General features: G+C 40.1%; 1 protein-coding gene across 1 annotated transcript in view; it reads right to left on the bottom strand.

Annotated features, from left to right (window-relative positions):
- Positions 1-19,260, bottom strand: part of LOC146608238 (activin receptor type-2A) — an 82,920-nt gene that overhangs the window by 14,373 nt on the left and 49,287 nt on the right. The window contains exon 4 of the mRNA XM_085347395.1: positions 17,006-17,160. Within this exon, the coding sequence (XP_085203521.1) occupies positions 17,006-17,160 (155 nt within the window). The remainder of the gene's footprint in view (positions 1-17,005; positions 17,161-19,260) is intronic.

Below are 19,260 nucleotides of genomic sequence, written 5' to 3'. Positions count from 1 at the left end.
TATGAGTGAAATAATAGAAAATAAGCAGTGTTTTTCTTTTCGTGTACAACAGAAATTGATGGGGACAACTTGTTGTATATAAATGTTTCTGTTCACTTTCTTTGTAAGTTGGACTGTGTATAATCAGACACAGATTCATTACCAACTGTGACGACCTTACTCACAATTATGTACTCTATTCTATGGTTAACTGAACGTCTTTATGTATCTGACGCCTCGGTAACGGGAATTTGTTTATATATGAAACCATTCAATTATTGTTGTTAACTGAATTTAACTGAATTTAATGTCTTTCCGCATCTGTTTGTGTTGCTTCCCTCTTAGTCAGGTTTCCTTCTTTAACAACTTAACTGCGCTAATGCGTTGACACCGTGCAGCCCCACGCACGGCGCCATCCACGTTAACTCGCTAACAGATATTTGCCGCATTAATGCGGTTATGCTGTTAACGTCATTTTGACAAGATTAACGTTGACGGCACTAATAAAAAATATAAAATAAAAAAGACAAGGTGAATTAGTCTATCTTGTTTTGGAAGCATCTGCTGGATGTTTTAATGTATACGCAAGTAAACGTTTCTGTTTAACAGCATCCTCCTTTCTCTAGTGTGTTTTATTAATCTCTGACTCTCTTCCACAGCAGGTCTTTTATCCTGTCTTCCTTCTTTCACCCCAACCGACTGCAGCAGATGGCCGCCCCTCCCTGAGCCTGATTCTGCTGGAGGTTTCTTCCTGTTAAAAGGGAGTTTTTCCTTCCCACTGTCGCCAAAGCACTTGCTCATAGGGGGTCATATGATTGTTGGGTTTTTCTTTGTATGTATTATTGTAGGGTCTACCTTACAATATAAAGTGTCTGTTACTGTGATTTGGCCCTGTATAAATAAAACTGAATTAAATTATATCTGATTTATGATCCTAACCTATTTAAAGGCTCCTTGAAGGTCATGCCTCAACGTTGACTTTGCAAGTGTATGCAAAGCCCGTGTAAAAAAATCTCACTATTAAGAGTAAACATTCCCATTCAAGTACATAATCCTAGCTAGAGTGGCTGCTGTAGGCCTGGCCTATTCTGGCTGTCGTTCATCTGTAGTGGCTGTAGGCTGTCAGTCTGCTGTTTACCTCAGCTGTCAATGTGTATTCATATCTATTTACTCTTTAAGAGGCTGTAAAACTTTGTATGTTGTATGTATAAAACTTTATACTTTTAATGGTTATGAGAATGCATCAGAAAAATGACTGACTATATATTTAAACTGAGCATTTTTGCCATCTTGGTGTTTTAAAACATTGTGAGACCACTGAGGGGTGAGCCTGACTCAAGAATACCTTGCTTTCATCATCCTTTTTGACTCTAATGGGGACCATAACTTAGAAAATGAGCATTACAAGACTTTAAAGTTTTGATTTTTACCATGACCTAAACAACAAAGAGAAATGGTTCAGCCTTCTTTCTCTTCGTGGTAACTGGTTAATTCCCTTTCTGGTTCAAACCTCCATTCCAACCAATGCCAAGCCATCAGATGTTTGTTGAGTAACTGCATGTATGAAACCACAGCCTCAACACTGGTTTCGCTCTGTGTACAGAGATACCAATGTAAGACTCTGAATCTGCCTTACGACAACCCAACATCTGATGAGGTCCAGAGAAGGTGGGGTGAAGATTATCATTTCTTTCCAGAATCAGGAAAGTAGAACGGGGGCGAAAAAAAGAATAAACAGAATAGCTTAGCAGTAAATATGAGTGGGGACACTTTTCAGTGAAAATAGGTCAACAAACACTTGCTATTGAAGGACTCTTTATGCCAGAAAAGAGGATGAAAGCAGTTTCTAGTACATCCATTAAAAAGGAGTTATTATGCTTATTTTCTTGTTAAATATATCTCGTTCCAGAAGTGGATGCTCATAATAAACATGAAAAGCAAAGTTAAAAATGATGAGGTCAGAGTAAATACAAGTAAGAGTTTGTAATACTCTTTGCTTTATATGATGTCAGGAGGGCACAAAAGCCTGACCTACCTGCTGTTCAAACCTTGTGTTTATATGGAACAGCCAATCAGATGAAAGTTTCTGAAATTGTCTCGTTTCAGAAAGAAGATGAATTGAGGGGCTGAATTAAGGGTTACTTTCAACTTGGAATCACACAAAGCTACTCTATTTGAGTCCGAAAATATAAATGAGGAGCTGTAAACGAGAAAAACATGTCCACTTTAAGCTCACTTTCTGATATGATTGTTATTCTGATCATGGTTTCGTTAACCAAATCAGGCTATAATACAAGGACACGAGCTCTGTTCACTGTTACAAAACAGTTCTCTAATTTGTCTCAAGTCAAATTCCTGTGTCTTTCCTGGGCTTTGTAGTCCAACATTTTAAATTCCGATTCCAATTTGACAATAAAAGTATAATTAGAGGAGTTGTTGTGTTACATAAGCTTGCAAAAAAGCAATCAAGAAGAATTCCAGTGCATCTATCGCTCTTGGCAGTATAACTGATTATGATTCTGTTCAGTATTTAAATCAGCTCAGGACCATTTTACCGTGCATAGTAATTTGTCAGAACAATAAGCTCTGGTACATTTTGTTCTGACTGAAAATTAAAACTGATTTGGTGTTGATGTGATCAATAAATCGTCAGTAAACACATGCATGGTATTAACTTTTCCTCAGCCTCGCCTGTGTTGGGTTACAGTGAAACTGAAAAGTATTTGATGCTCACTCTGATCACAGAAGGATGTGGCCATGCTCAAAACCCCAATGTTGGCAAAAAAACAAAAACGTATGAGAACGTCATCTTAAAACCCTAAAGATATAAGCCACTATGGATTTGCCTGATAAGCATCAGACACAATCCTGAAGACGACCTGTCATTGCAGGACGCTCTTCTTTTCTCCATCGCTTCTGAAAACTCGTCTTTCTTCTGGGTTTCAGCCTGACGAGGGGGCCCAGCCCGCCAGGCGTCCTGTGGGAGTCACCGGATCCCTTGTCCGATCGCAGGGCGCTGTGGCCTCAAATGGGGGCGCATTACACTTAGTCAGCAGACCACAGGAAACAGGAAAACAGAATCTGCTGCTTCACGCCGTTCCTCCCAACCCTCAACCATCTCCTATGGCCTAATCAAGTTACACCTTCATCTATTACATCAAAACAGGTCTTTCAGTCTGGTTTGGGTGTCCTGGGTTTAGGTGCAGATAAGTAGATCTAACAAAACCAAAATGCCAAGCTTGGTTTTAGGACAATGAGTAGGTATTCTGGCTAAAACTCCATTATTGTAAGGTCATTTCCTGTTGTTGATATGGCCGTAAAGCTTGAGACCATGTCAACAACAAAAAGTTGTTGACATGACCTTAAAGGAGCAAGGCCAGGGACTAAAATCCCCGAGTTATTTAGTGAGTTACTTTTTTTCCCCAGAAAGGTCTGGCGCCATACTTCGACTCCAATTTGTTAAATTTTGAGCCAAGGTACATTTGCAAGAGGCTTATGCTTCCCTTGTACTTAAGCAATTTACACTCTCTCACTTGAAAAATGTTCCAGATAAGTGGCAAAGCTCCTACTTATGTAAAAACGTATCTGTACTCCTCCTCAGTCTGCAAATGAGATGGAAAAGCAAGCCGCAGTTTCAGTTTCAAACACCTCTGCCATCTCTGCATGGAAAAATGGTGAGCCATAGGTCTGAGCAGATACCATTCTGGAAACTGGGTCACATCACACACAATGTGTTACATAAACATCACAGGTGGAGATTCATACAAAGAAAAATATAAAAGGAGGGCTGCATTCAGAGCCGCGTTGGCCATTTTCCGCCATGCACAATGCATCTTCAGCAAGAAACAATTTAAAAAAAAAAAAAAATACACAACCATCCACCCATGCAAACAATCCAGGCACAAAAAAGAAAAGTCAACTAAAGAAGACACAAAATGGTGGTCTGGGATTGAGGTGGAGAATTCATACCAAGCTCTGAACCCAAAAAGGAGGGGAAAACTAACAGTGTTTTCATTTAAACTGCTCTTACCTCCACCATAATGTGAAAGGCGTGCTTGTTGAAAAGGAACATAAGAAGCAAACAGAGAAATTATTGCTATCTTCTTTCAGTTAGTGGATGAAATAGAGGCAGATAAAAAAGCAGGACATGATAAGTCAGCCCTGAATAACCTTTTGTTCCCCTCTTGCGCTCCAGAGCAGGGCTTCTAGTTTCTTATCCCACATGGATCATGAAGAGGTTAATAAGCATGGTTCCAAAGGCAAGATGGTACATTTTAGGAACTTAAAATGATGCTGAAAATAGAGACTGAATGATGTGTGAAAAGAACAGAAGATCACAGTGAAGCCGAACAAACACAAGTTAACAGCAACAGCACGCTGATGTCAGACACACAAAACTTTCCCGACAGAAGTCATGTAAGAGGCAGAAAGGTTGAGCTCAGAGAGTCAGACCTTCAGCTGAGGACACCAACATGGAGCTACAGAGAAATCAGACATGAAAAATATGCCACTCTCAACTAACGGCTGCTTTTATCTTGAAATAGATGCTTATAGAAGTGGAACTAGGGCTGGGAGATTGGATCAATATATCCAACAAGGTCTAAGTTAAGTTTGGAAGCGTAAAGCTAGTCGGTTAGTTTTAGGCGCTAAAATTAGGCGGTAAAATTTCAGTGATAAATATTACTTACAAAGTGTGATCAAGTTTTTCTAAGCACTGGACTATGAGAACTGGTAAATCTGCTTAGTTAACATAAGGTTCCCTTTTTGTAACTTTACTTCTCTTGTCTTTCCCCCTACTTTCCAACTGGTTGCTAATACAGCCAATCCCTCAAGTCTATTATTAAATTTTTGCGCGGGCTTTTGGTGTTATGCTAATTTAGTGCTCTGCCTCCTGACAATGAACTTAGTAAATCAATGTGGTGAACAAGCCTTCTTCTTTTAACTTAGCTGAGGGTAAGTTGATAGTTTAACACAGTGACTGATGGACAGTCCCATTAGTAATAGTAGAACAGACAAATGTAGCGCTCCTGGAGACGATTTTATAGTGTAGCTGATATTAAGTACTGCCGAGTAAAACTTAAAAGTTTAAAACTTTTGAAATAACAGTGTACAATGGGCAAGCTAGCTGCCTCAAGTATAAGATAGCACATGTTGCCCCCAGCCATTTGTTTATTTAACTGAAGTCAATGGGCCACGTGTAAAAATAACGGGAGATTTTATTACAAAATCTGAGTTGATAATGATTTAAATACAAAATTCATTCTTTGTAAAGCCATCCAGAGAGGCAGTCGAGCCCTCTGGCAGGCTGGTGTTGACGCCCTAATGCTTCTAATTTAGATGGTGCGTAATGTCGGCCTTTTATCTTTTTGGTTTAAAACAAAAATAATCCAAAACAGGTGATTTGGATCAGCACATCCAACCTAACATGTTGGACTGATGGTGACCATTTGGAAATGTCAAAATTCTGCCTAAGCCGACACACAGCAGCCCCAGAATTATACTATATATTTGAAGCACACGTCTGCATATGAAACGATCCCAAACACTACACACGAACTCTATCATGTAAGAGTTCAGACACATTTTAAAGGCCAGCTGCTTTGTCCAACGAAAACAGAAAGAAAAAACGCAGTAAAGCAACAATCAGGTCAATATCAGCTTTGGATTTCTCTAACAGCACCTGCCAGCTTCATTTTTGCATCAAATGAGTTAATAAGACATGGTGTAGAGTCCACTGATCCTTTAGGACTTCTTTGGAAAGCTGCACCCAGACAAACAAGATGTAAGTAGCTCCATAATAAAGCAATTGATGAGATTTTGGTCAGAATCGATTGCTAAGATGGATAGAGATGAGAAAATAGGGCCCATGTTGAAGGAGAAAGAAAAAAAAAAGAAAAAGAGGCTAGACTTATGCTTAAATGCTGCAGCTCCAGGCCTCTTCGTGTGAAAGCTGTGGGTCTGTGTACTCAGACAGAATCAATTCCAGTTTGCCTCCACTTCGCACTGTGGTGTGAATAATGGAGGCTTGGTGGCAAGTATGCAGACCATGATGGACCGCAGCCATCATGACATAATGACAGAGTGCGACAGAAGGACTTTGGCGCATGAAATTTTCTGCGTTTCACACTGGGTTTTGTCATTTTAAGGTTTGGGAAGACGGCTAATTAAACAGAAAATCCAACACATTATTTTTTTTGTATGCTAAACCCACACTGATGCAAATCTGCCGCCTATATGAGAAAGAAAGGCCGGAGCTCTTTTTGTTTTACTAGGTATATTTCATTTCTGGTGCCTTGTCTTGTAAAATCAGGGAGCACAGCCGTGATAATAGATCCAATAACGATCATTAAGTGGGAACAATTACTTTTGCATTGTGAAGACTGCATGTTTCATTACCTAGCAGAGAAAACTAATGGTGTTTTTCTTTAAATGACTAGAAGGCTCCTTCGCTGAGGAGAGAACAAGTTCAAAGCTAAAAATGTGCAGAAATTCTTAACAAAATCACAAAACAAAGGAAATATTCAGGACAGAGTTTTCTTTAACTATGCAACAGCCTCCTGTTATTCAAATCCTGACTGAAAACATCTCTCTCGCTGACCCTTCAGTTTCTGGTTAGGTTCAACTTGGTGTCAGTGTATCATCAAATAATGGGTTTGTTGTTTTGGTTGCTGATGGTCTTATCTTCCTTTAAAAACATTCAATTCCTTTAATTTTAATGCCTTCAGATGCCGGTAACAATACTTCCCTTGTTGTGTTTGATCTGAGATCATCTGTCAATACTTGCATTAGACTGGATTAAATCTCATCTCATGGGCAAAATGTTCTCAGTCTCTATTAATCGTTCCTTTTCAGAAAAGGGCTCTTAAACAGATGTTTGATTTACCATTTGTTTGCGGATGACATCCGGTTGGTCTTTCTTTCTGACCTTGCTGATCTAAATAACTGCCTGACTGCCATCAGGTCTTAGTTAAGTGCTTAACCTCTACAGTTAAATTTTAGCAAAACAGAGACTCGTAACAACTGTTCCAGATAGCACCATATCAAAGATCAAATAATGCCTTGGGTCTGCCAAGCTCCTCTGTTAAATCCAGCTCATGTAACCTTGAGGTTATCTTGGACAGCTTCCTGTCAGGATCTAATTTTTTTCCATCTACGTAAGGACCATTGCTAAGTCTATTCTTGTGAATTCCAAGCTGGAACTGGAGAAAACTGCTCATGTTTTTCATCTCTTCTCAATCAGTTACTGTAAAAGTCTTAACAAATCGTCTCTGAATCAACTTCCATCAGTCCAAAATGCTAATCATCTCTTTTCAATTTCCAAATTCTTTTCACTGGGTTTCTGTCAGCTTCGGATTTTATTTGAACTTTTAAAGCTTTGAATAGTGAGACAATCCCTTCAGAGATTTTACTGACCTATTCTTCCAACTGGTCCTTTCTGTGTTTGGATTACTGGTGTTGCCTTGTACTAAATGTTCAACACAGGGCCTTTGGGACAGGCTTTTAGCTTCTATTATAGAGTAGGTAACCCCGAGCAACAAGGAACCTTTACTTATGTAAGCATATTGAGACTGTTTTTAATTAACACAATCAGCTTACTTTTACAACATTTTTGATTTTAAGATGTCTGATCAGACTTCCGGTTTGGCGGGTCGTGTGATGGCTGTGTAGGATAGTTGCTCCCGACATTTTTTCTACCCCAATTTACCTAACTCGAAACATAAAAAGTTTGGATTTATCTTTGTGGGGTACTATACCAAGGAATAGAAATGCCCAGAAAATCCAAGAAAAAGGATGTAGGAGAACGTACTGAAGCGGAAGAAGATGCTTCGTCGCAAGCTAGCAGCAATATGGAAGAAGACCAGCAACCCGATGCTAACGCCACAGCGAAGGACCACCCAGCTACGATGGACATGATATTAAAAGAATTACGTGCTTTTAGAAAAGACACAAATGATCAGTTTAATGCTATAAGGGAGAAGGTCGTCGGCATTGGTATAAGACTCGACGAAGCAGAGGGACGCATAGACGTAATGGAGACTCGAATCCAGGCCTCGGAGGAGCTGCTAATTGAAATGGCAAATTTTCAGTTGCGATGCGAATCTAAGCTACTGGAATTAGAGGGACGGTCATGTCGCAAGAATCTTAGAATATATGGCGTGAGGGAAGGGGAAGAGGACAAATTTCCATCCGTTGTCAATTTTGTAGAGGTTCTATTTGAAAAGACAATGAGTCTCTCCCGCCCCACGGTGTTGGGAATTGAAAGAGCACATCGAGCCGGTGGCAAAAAACCCCCGGAAGGAGCCCCTCCACGCTCAATTGTAGTTAAACTCGCAAGTTATCGTAACAAAGAAGACATTATTAAGAAGGCCTGGCAGGCTAAGGGCTTCAACTTTATGGATTCTAGGATATATGTGGACAATGACTATGCCCCGGAGATACAAAGAAGAAGAAAGGAATATGCGACAGCGAAGAAGGTGCTTAAAGAGAACAATATTCGCTTCCAGACGCCTTTCCCGGCCAAGCTAAGGGTGTTCTACAGAGAGGGAATTGTGACATACAACACGGCGCACGAAGCGACTACCGATATGGTGAAGAGGGGATTATCGGTAGAAGTTGTGAAAGACAGAGACTCATTCTTGGATCAAATAAAACAGCACACTTGGCAAACAAGTACGAAGAAGAAAGGTGGAAACTTGACTCCAAAGCTGGGTTTCAAGGAACGCCTTCAGATATTTAGGCACCAAGATGACAGTGGATAAACAGCAAGTGTGTGACGGAGCACTATACTAGAGGTAAACTCAAGAATATTGAGACCTAAGATGAACTGAGAATATGAATTTTATTTCGATTTACTTGTTTTGTTATATAATTAGTTAATCTTATAAAGAGGGCATATAAAATTACATTAAAGTCGGGTCATTTATTTGCACAATAAGTTGGACCCTACAGACCACTGGGCTTTCGGCCTGTGTGCCGGAGAGGGCACTCTTCCACAAGTGGACAGAAGAGTTTTTCCCTCACCAAATATAGCTAATATAGCGATTATGTTTTTGGAAGTCAACATGATTATATGTTTTCGTTGTATAATGTTTTTTTTGGGTTTTTTTTTTTTTTTTCCCCTTCTTTTCTTTTTTCTCTTTTTTTTTCTGTTTTGGGGGAGTACCTTTCGATCTTTGGCTATGTACAGAGATTGGAATTATATATGGAAACACTACATCCGGTTAAGGAGACCCGATCTTGTTTGAATCTCTGTAACTATATATGCCACATTTCTGAATCGTTATGTGTTTATATGTATATGTTAGTATGTATGAGACTACAAGTGAACACATATGTAAGTAGGTATGTGTATGTATGCTTAAGAATATGGGTGTGTGAGTGAATATGTGTGTGCGAGTACATACACACTAGAGGGTACACCCGTCTGTTTTTCTTATTTTTATTTATTTATTTTTTTATTATTTACGTCTGTTCTTGATTATATGTTTATTTTGGATTATTTGTGTTTATATAGGTTGTTTAATAAAAAGAGAATAACAAAAAAAAAAGATGTCTGATCAGCTGGAAATACTGATGAAGAAGTATTTCCAGCGTAAGTGGCTTTACTGTTAAAATCTGAACAGTTCCTGTTATCTTGAGTCGAGCTGACTGAAACCTCTCCACCACTTTTAAGTGAATATGACATTTTTGAGAAAAGACATAAGGATAGCACTACTGCAAAAAACTAAAAGCATGCAGAAAAAAATATTTCATCTCAATAAAGCCATAATTGTATGCAAATGTTATTAATTCCACAGCCCTACTGACAAAGAATCCATTTAATAGTTGACATGTGTATGAAATCTAGGGTTTACAAGGGCTAGAGAAAATATTAGCCAAATGCATGTTGGTAAATGTGGCACAAATCATAAGTGGAATTAATTTCCATTTCATTTATATTTATAAGATTAACTTCAAGGTGCTGTCCCCAAGTGGAAAGGAGAAACTCCCTTTGAACAAGAAGAAACCTGGAGGTTTTTGTCTGTGTGGTGACACCTATCAGGAGATTACTGCAGCGAGTCCTCATGCCCTCAGCAGTGGTGACATCACTGCTTGTGGTCGAAGTGACCGATGTAGTGTGCACAAATGGGCCGTTAACATTTCTGTTGGTGGTGTGTATGCAAAGAGAAAAAAAGCCCTTAAAGATATGTAGTTCACGAGTGGGCGTTTGTTCCAAAAACACTTCCTGACTCTGCAATTCTTTTTATTGTTGTCCTCATTTCACAAATCAGTGCTTCAGTTAATGATCTGTTAGCATTTTCAGGTCCAGATTCAGGGGTTTTAAACACTCAAGAGGATATTAATAAGACATATACGTCTTTGTCTCTCTGGCTGTCTGTTCAGACTGCAGCTGCCTGTTTATGACATAATCGCATTGCTACTCATTTTAATTAGAGATTCAGATTAAATGTGCGCAGTGTGATGCAGAGCTCTGACATTTTACAAGATGAAGCAGTGTAGCTGGCACACGGATGCTGTTAGGGAGCGAGGAAAATGCTCCGAACAGGTATGATTAATAACTAGAACGACTTCCCAAACACACAGGACACTCTGAAATCCAACTGGCAACAGGTGTGGCCAATTTGTTGCTGTCACATTAATAATAAATGACCAAGAAGAGCGCATTATGCTCGGGTGTCGATGCGAGCATGACCAAGAATAAAACATCTGCTGATTTTTACATTTTCCCCAGAGTGGCTGAGAGCTGATATGAAATGAGGTGGCAGAAGTTTTCACTTGATGGATGTCTCTTTCAAAAAAATCCAAACAAATTATTCTAATTTAATCTGACAAAGTGTTTTAACTGCGAATTGGAGGAAGATGTTGACAATTTTTCATTCGCCCGTGGACCACTTTTGCATAGATAATACAATACTGGAAATTTTCTGGCATACTTTTTAAGTTTGCTTTCCAGAGTTAGATGAAGAGTTCTCTGCCATTTACAAAGGCAAATTCTTATATTAAGCATGACCAAAATTTAAAATAATGAAGTTCAGGCTTCAGACTGCTCAAAATGCAAACGTTTAGTTAGTTTTTCAACTTTTAGCTCTGTGTGACATCTCGGATATAGGAAATTAGGCTCCACCCACCAGCTATTTGTGAGGGGCAGCCAATTAGAAGAAAGATGGCTTAAAGACGGAGGAGACAACAGATTTTTGCTACCTTTAGAGGCAGAAACTACTCAAATTCTTTGAGCTCCAATAAAATAACCAGGGTGGCTGCTCTGGAGTCCAAGAATCTATGAAAAAGAGCATTTATAACGCTTAATTAGCAGGTATACCATGGTCTGACATACAGCACTGCTATAACTTTGGATATAAAAGAGAAGATGAAATATCAGCGACGTTTGGAGGGTTAGTGAAAGTGGGCTAGCTAACGACTAGCTACTACCTGGTGGCTATCTACAGAGCTATGGTTAGCTACTGTAAACACAGTATAGCAGGGATGATCTTAATTTCAGAGAGGCGCAAATATATGTCGAGAAAAATAAAGATACTATGTAGCGGCAAAGTTGGGGCCATGTGAGCGATTCTTTTCTGAAACAGATCCCTCAACAGTTTTGTGGGACTCGTTACAATTAAAAGGGAAAGCAGGTTAAAAGACAAGAGGCTCATCGTCAAACACAGAAGACAGGTGGACCCGGAAACAGGGTTGATATGTCGTCACTTAACAAGCAGACAGGACACCTTTAAATGCCTCACTTCATCGAGCAGGTGTTGCACGTCCTAAATGAGTAACCTCTGTTGTAACAGAGGGTGTCTGTGGTGTTTTTTTGTCCCCTTCAACAACTGAATTGCTAGCAGCCGTCCTTGATGACTTTGCAGGCTGTTTGAGTGATTGTCGGAGTCACCTCTGCTTTTATTTTTTTAAAGCGGCGCCCGTGGTGTAACTGAAAAACATCAACAGCACCACACACATACGAAAAAGAAAAAAGGCAGCAGAAATAAATCCCTCCATATCTCCTCTCCCCACTGCACCCACCTCTCTCCTCTCCATCTCCTAAATTGAAAAAACAGGTTTAATCAATTGCAAAATAAGCAACGGACACAAAAGTGGCTGCAGAGGGGAACCGCAAGCGCACCTCCCGTTTGTTTTACCCACCTTCACGCAGCGGGCGAGTGGAGTTTACCTCATCGCCCTCTTCCAGAAATGCATATTAGCTGACTTTTAAATACATTCCTTGTGAGTTGAGTGACCTCCTTTTGCTTCCCCTCTCCTGTCCTTGCACACCTACTCATTCATGCAATAATGCACTCCTGCACGCACACAGAGGGTTACACACATGCAGCATGACTCCATTTGTTCCACCCTGGCTATTTTATTTCATTTCACTCCCCTCTGATTTTACAAATCTTATAGGTGCTGCATTTTTCTAATCCCCTCTGTATCATCTTTTGTTATCTGATCCACTCTTTTCCCCCCAGTGCTGATCTTGTTTTGTTTTCTGTTGTTTATTTATTCATTTATCTGCTCCCAGGTAAGATGCTTCATAAGCTTCTTAGCGGTGTTGTTTTTCCATCACCATTGGTATCCAGATTGCATTGTGTTGCTGTCTTTTTTATCCTCTTCCTGCCGTGCTTTAGCACCGTGCAGATACAATAGCCAAGTTAAGAGAACTGCATGTCTCTCTTCACTCCCACCCCCACACTCCCCATTCTCCCACCCACCGCCAACACCACCACCACCACCCTCGGAGGCAGAGCTGCGAGCGTCTCTCTCTGCTTAGTTTTGTTTGCCTATATAAAGCCTCATCAATAATGCAGAGGCCCCTGACTCCTCTCTTCCATACTGTGGAAGCTGTGCATGGGTTTTCTTTTTCCCCTGCTGCTGAGCAGCCGAGAACATCGCTGCTGCTGTCGGGTTGAAACAGCCTCCGAATCACAGAAACTAAATTAATCAGGAATTTGGTGAAATGGTTTTATTCTCAGTCCTAAAACAGCGAGAATTTGTGGGGTGTCTGAAAGGTTTATGACAGCGTTAAATCAGGAAACACGATGAGCGTGGTGACTAAGAAAAGGTATCCATTTACCGTCTTAGTATTTCATTAGGGCGTACATTAAATGGTGACATTTGAAGCTAGCTAGAGGCATGCAGGGGTAACCAGTACACCAAAAAATTCTGAATTTATTTGTAGATAATCGCCTGCGTCTCTTTGTTTGTTCCTCTGGGAGCGACTACCTGTATCAGCAACATTGATCCATGTGTGACTGTCAAACACGCCCCAGAACAGCCACATGCACACCAAAGCACCACTCGCCGACTTGTTCCGGGTTGGCGCCAACATTAAACAAACATCCATCAAACCGAAGCAGATATCAGCGGAGGAGGAAACAGCGGGACGACGTCTGAAGACACATGGATCACATATAATCAGCTAAGCTGACGTATCCTCAGGAAAAACTCCTGGTATACTTCCTGCAACCCTCTGAAATCTCCGCTCATCATTCATATCAGTGACTATACAACTAACATCATGACTGTTTATTTAGGGCAGTGCAGTTGCAGGCCTGAAATAGTGAATGTAGACTGGTTTTTATTCTGCTATTAGTGCTGTGAAATATATTTCCTAAGATCTTGTGCAGTTTTCCTTACTGTTAACACTGCTAGATTTATACCTTTAGATTAATTTATATTGTACAGTCCGAATGGTTAATAAATGCACCGAAATTTTGTTCTCATGTCCACTAATTAGTTTACATTCTGAATGACAATAAAGTGATAAAAAATAAAAAATAAACCAAAAACTGAACCATGGGAGCCTGTAAGAAAACCCGAAGCGGATTAGATGAGTCGGATTTGGAGACATCTTGTTTAAAAATATCTTTTTGTGGCTCTTACTGGAGATGGTGTTGGGTGTGATTTCATTTCATGCTCAGCATGATAAATATTTCCCTCTACTTTCATCCTTTGTGTGGTTTTAAAGCATTTCAGGAAAGAATTCCAAAGGGAAGCGCCCAAAAACTGTCACACATGTATGATCTGCTAGCATCATAGACTCGCTGAGCGCTATGTGGCCGTAAGCTTGTCACCCGTGTTAGTTATTGTTGTTATTAATTGCTCATATTCCTTCAGCACCAAAGTAATCCATGGTAACTGTGCCTCCGCCGCCCTCACACTCTGCAGAATTGCTCGCATTAATAACTGATGGTCTGAGGGTGTCTGAGGGTCAGCACTCAGCAGTTCATTAATTGCTAAATGAGACAGTAACAAAAGAAAATGACCAGGGCGCCCATGCACACGGGCTCCTTTCAAAGTGACCGCAAGTCACCAGCTCTTTGTCCTTCGGCCACGTATAGCTTAACAGAGTAATCACTGTGCGGGAAATTGTGTCAGTACATTTAGCGGTACTTAGCAAAAGAAAATGCGAAAACCAAAATATAAGCAAATGTGGTATAAAAAGACACTTAACCCTTTAGAGCCGATCGGAGCGGGAACGCTCTGTTATGCGTAACTATTTTTAAATCCCGGTAGCACTGCAACCACGTAAGCTAGCGCAAAAATTCTTTTTGCATATGAAACCGGAGGAGTTGTACTTACATATTGTGCCATCAGCTTGTCCTAGGTCACGGTTTCCTTCCACATAAAGCTTTGCAAAAACTGCATAAAAAGCGCTTGCAGGAACAAAAACATAATATTCCAGAAACACGCTTTGCCGGTCCGATCAGCTGTTCAAAACACTTCCTACGTTGGAATAGACGTCAGCGCGAACTTTTGCATTTCCGCCATTACCTGGCCGAAACCGGAAGTGACGTCATTTTCGCGGAAATGTAGTCTTTTTTGCGATCAGGGCCTCAGGGCCTATACTGCTCTTTTTAAAAGTTATCTTTGACTTTATGACTTTCTGTGTCGTTTCTGGGATGCTTAGGACTCATATTGCACTGCTGGAAATAGTTTATTTTGATGCATATGCTGCTTTTTTGCAAATTTGCAGTATAATATTTATTTTCGTTTTTCCTGCAGTGTATAAAAATTGGTGTATTTCAAAAATAAAACTATGAAGACACTCAAAATAAATTTCCTGTGGTGGGAAACTATTTTGTGCAACTTTTTTGTATTTACAGTTTTGAGGGATAAGACTCTTAAATTTCTCTAACTACAAATATATGTTAAAAAATCAAAAACGATTTTCAATTTTTTTGTAGTTTATTGCACTTTTTTTGCAATTTATGTAATTACTATGCACTTAATGAATACATATTATTAAAATCTGGGCTATAATGGTTGTATTGATGTATAGCAACTTGAAATGCTCCCAAAAATGGCTCCACAGCATGTAAAAATATAATATAAGCTCTGGCGGACTTGGTTCTATGGTAGGTCTTAAAGGGTTAAATGAAGTTAAACAAATAACAAGAGGTAGTGGCTCAACTGCCTTTAAAATCCACAATAACAGTAACAGCTTTTCCCCTCATTTATAGCTCTCAGACTAACAAATATTTTAGTGTTTTATTTTATTTTGATGTAGAAAACGCTAACGCTAGCAACTAGCACAGCTACCATTAGCCTAACTAAGTGTTTAACATTTAATGTGATTAAATTTAAATGTAAATTTTAGCCCGTTAATTTTTAAGGACGCCCCGCCTTCTATTGATACTTATTGCTGGCGTGGACATGGACACATCAGTTGGCTAAGTGGAGTTGTTTAAAGCCATGCCTTTCCATCAGATAACTGCATCTTTACCTTACACCCACCCATTTTCCACTTCCTGTCACTTGCTTGGTGGATTTACTTGTTTACACATCACTTGTTTCACACATCACCAACCGTGTACTTGATGATGTCTTTTATAGACTCAAGTGGTGAAACATATTATTTAAGGTCTTTACCTTACAATGTAAAGAACCCTGAGGTGACTGCTGTTGTCATTTAGCGCTACATTAATAAAATTGAACTGAATGAAAAATAGTTTTGTTTTCGTTTTTGTGCATATTTTGCACAGTAATGTGTGTTGATCGAGTTTGTCGAAGTATCTCTGTTTCCAGGTATTAAATAAACTTCGCAAGGTGACACAGTCTCTTCCTCAGACATGCCCGGGCTTATTTCATTGTTTTGTCCACTAAGTAACGTAAACCATTGCTATAGCAATGACATTGCAGTGTGACAATTTCACTAGGGATAATCTGATATGGAACAGGGCTAATTGTAAATAACCCCCCAAAAAAAGGGCACAGGTATTTTTTGATCAGACTAATCGCACTTGTGTGTGATTAAAAGCCTGTCTGACACACTCTCAACAATACAGTTCGGCTCATCTCCTGACTCCTCAATGTGGTGAATTAAAAGCGAGTCTGAGATGAGTTTGCTCTGAAAAGAGACCCGCAGGAAAAAGAAAAAGACAGAACCAGGGCTCCTCTCATCCTTCTAAACAGGACTGAAATAAGAAATTGTAAAAGCAATTATCCAGACGTAAACTCTCAGCACAGCGTGTCAGCTCTGGATGACCATCGCTCCGTCCCTCGGCTGCGCAGGGCAGGAGAGGCCAAGGCTGTTGAAGCCCACTGATGGAAGTGGAACAGTGGTGAAGCTGAAGGTTGGTTAAACAGAGAAGGCAGTGTGCACACTGCACCTGACTGCAAACTTCAAATAATGCACAACCTTTTTAAAAGCGAGCAACTGATGAAGTCATGTCAGAAATAAATATTAACCTCAGACCACATACGGACGTCTCTTGTAATAAATTTAACCGAACTTTCAGGTATCAGAGGACGAATCCTCTGACATGCAGGAACTGACTGGTTTTACATTTCCCCTTTGTTTGCAATTAACAGATGGAAGTCAGACCTGATGGTCACCGAGGCTGAACAGACAGAAAGAGAAACTAACTGCATCAGCAAGCAACTTTGAAGAAAGAGGACACCGCAGCCTCGCCACGCTGTGTGACTGACAGGTGACCTCTGAAATCAGACGACAGCGACGAGCAAACGTGAAGACAGAGAGACAAACCGGGATTAAAGCAGTGATGGGCTGGACTCTGGTGGGACTTACATGTGTGGGGACGAGGGCAGCTGGGTACGCCAGTTTGTGGTGCCTCCACATCCAGAAGGAGAAGAGGACGACCGCGGCCAGGCCTATGATGGGAACCAGTGAGTAAAGCAGGGTGCTGAAGAGCTGGGGCTTCTGGGAGAACGGGTTGGAGGTGGCTGTGAGAGGAGAAACAGACATTATATAAGTCAGTCTGAGCTCCCTCGCTTTGTAACCACATTGTTCATGAGCTCATGGACTCGATCACCATTTTCAGGTCATAGCGAATAAATGATATAGGTAACTTTTACAAATCATAGTCATAATTAGAATTAGAAAGGAGGATTATCTGGTATGTTCAACACCAAGATGGTAACAATGAAAATGCTCATCTTAAAGCTTTGTGATTGAAACAGTGTCTGAAATCATGGTGATTATGTCCACCTTTTATACTGCATATGTAATGAAAGCTGTGAAATATCGACACTCAACCTTCTGAAGCACAAATCTCCAGGTGGAATGCAAAGGACATGCTTTCTTTCGCTGGATTAGTACCTTTTGGGGTTTTGTTTTTAATATTTCAAGCTGTAAAAACAAGCATTAGATGTTCAAAATGCCCAGTGGGATTTAAACTACGCGTGACCCAAGGGTCCCATAAGGAAAAGCCAACTAAATTAGGCTTCAGTGTGTAACAGAGGCAGAAATATTAGAAAGACTTCATTGCTCAACACGTCTCTTTTAATAGTTCTACAAAAATGACCAATGTGCACGACTAGACAAACAAACTTCAGCTGAAGTGAGGAGCCATGATAATAGATCGCCACGGTGCATTTTTGTTCAACCAAACTCTCAAGGCAGCATATGAAATAAATAGAAAGAATATAGGAGTTGGTAAATTGGCTATTGCTAAGTTGTTTAAATTGGACAGTAAAATCGTGAATAAATAAAAAATAAATAACAGATAAATGACAACAGGGCAAAACTGAGGGTTCTGTCATTGTTGAATTGAACGTGCGATGAATTTAAGGTGTGCGGTGCCCTGTACAACTCCAAAATCAGTGAGTTTCTGTTAACGCTGTATACGACAGGCTCCGTCTACAAGTGGAGTACTTGAAGGAGAGACAAAGTGGTGCTTTCTGCCACAACCTCACCTACTTTCAAAGTGCAGGGAGAGCACGACAGATCTGAATATGTTAAAACACCAGCAGCACTTTGTGTGTAAAGAACAACTTCACTGATTCGCTGACGTGTCTCGACTTGTGGCCTTCATCAGGTTCCTGGCAGTAAGATAAACCGTGCCCGAGCGTTAAAATAATACAGAATTGCTCAACTTATTTGCAACCTGTTGGAACTGATAGTTCTCGATATGCCTCAAAGGGTGGACATGCAAGAACACCGAATCTCTCACAACTCATACTCATACCATCAGGGATTGAGCAACCAAACTTGCCACACGTGTACATCTCAGGCCCCCGAAGGTTCTTATCTATACCAGATATTATAAAATCATCATGTTGCTTAGCAACCACCTACCAGTGAAGTTTTAATGACCCATTTCTAGCATTTAAGCACCCAAAACACCTCATGAAAGCATTGCATCCTTTTTTATTCATGATAATAACATCTAACTTCTATTCACAGTGCTTGAAAAGCATCATATGAGATGTTAAAGACCCCATCATGTTGCCTGCCTCCCACCTAATAAAAAATGACAATTATACTTTCACCTGAGGCTTTTTATTGCAGGTTGACCCAATTTTGCCTTCAATGCTGTTTCAATTCTTCATGGTACATACTTAACAAGAAGCTGGAAACAATGTTTAGAGATTTTGATGTGACAGCATGACACAGTTGCTGCAGATTTGTTGACTGCACATGGACGATAAGAATCTGCTGTTCCACCACATCTTAAATGTGCTCTAACTGGATTGAGATCTGGTGACTGTGGAGGCCGTTGGGAGTACAGTGAACTCAATGTCATGTTCAAGAAACCAGTTTGAGATGATCTGAGCTTTGTGACATGGTGTATTACCCATCAGAAGATGGTAGACATAAAGGGATAGACATGGTCAGGAACAACACTCAGGTAGGTTTGTGGTGTTTAAATGATGCTCTGTTGGTACTAAGGGGTCCAAAGAGTTCCATGAAAATATCCCACATTACAGCACAGTCACTTAAATCATCCTTCCCCATTCTGATGCTCAGTTTGAACTTCAGGAGATCGTCATAATGATTTATTTAATCTAAGATTACGTTTATTCTGATTGGTGATAATATCA

The sequence above is a fragment of the Diplotaxodon limnothrissa genome, linkage group LG23 (assembly GCF_057381915.1).
Source record: "Diplotaxodon limnothrissa isolate DT_005_m linkage group LG23, D_limnothrissa_male_GT1.1, whole genome shotgun sequence".
NCBI lineage: Eukaryota > Metazoa > Chordata > Actinopteri > Cichliformes > Cichlidae > Diplotaxodon > Diplotaxodon limnothrissa.
The sequence above is the reverse complement of the archived record's forward strand: the minus strand, read 5'-3'. Positions and strand labels throughout refer to the sequence as shown.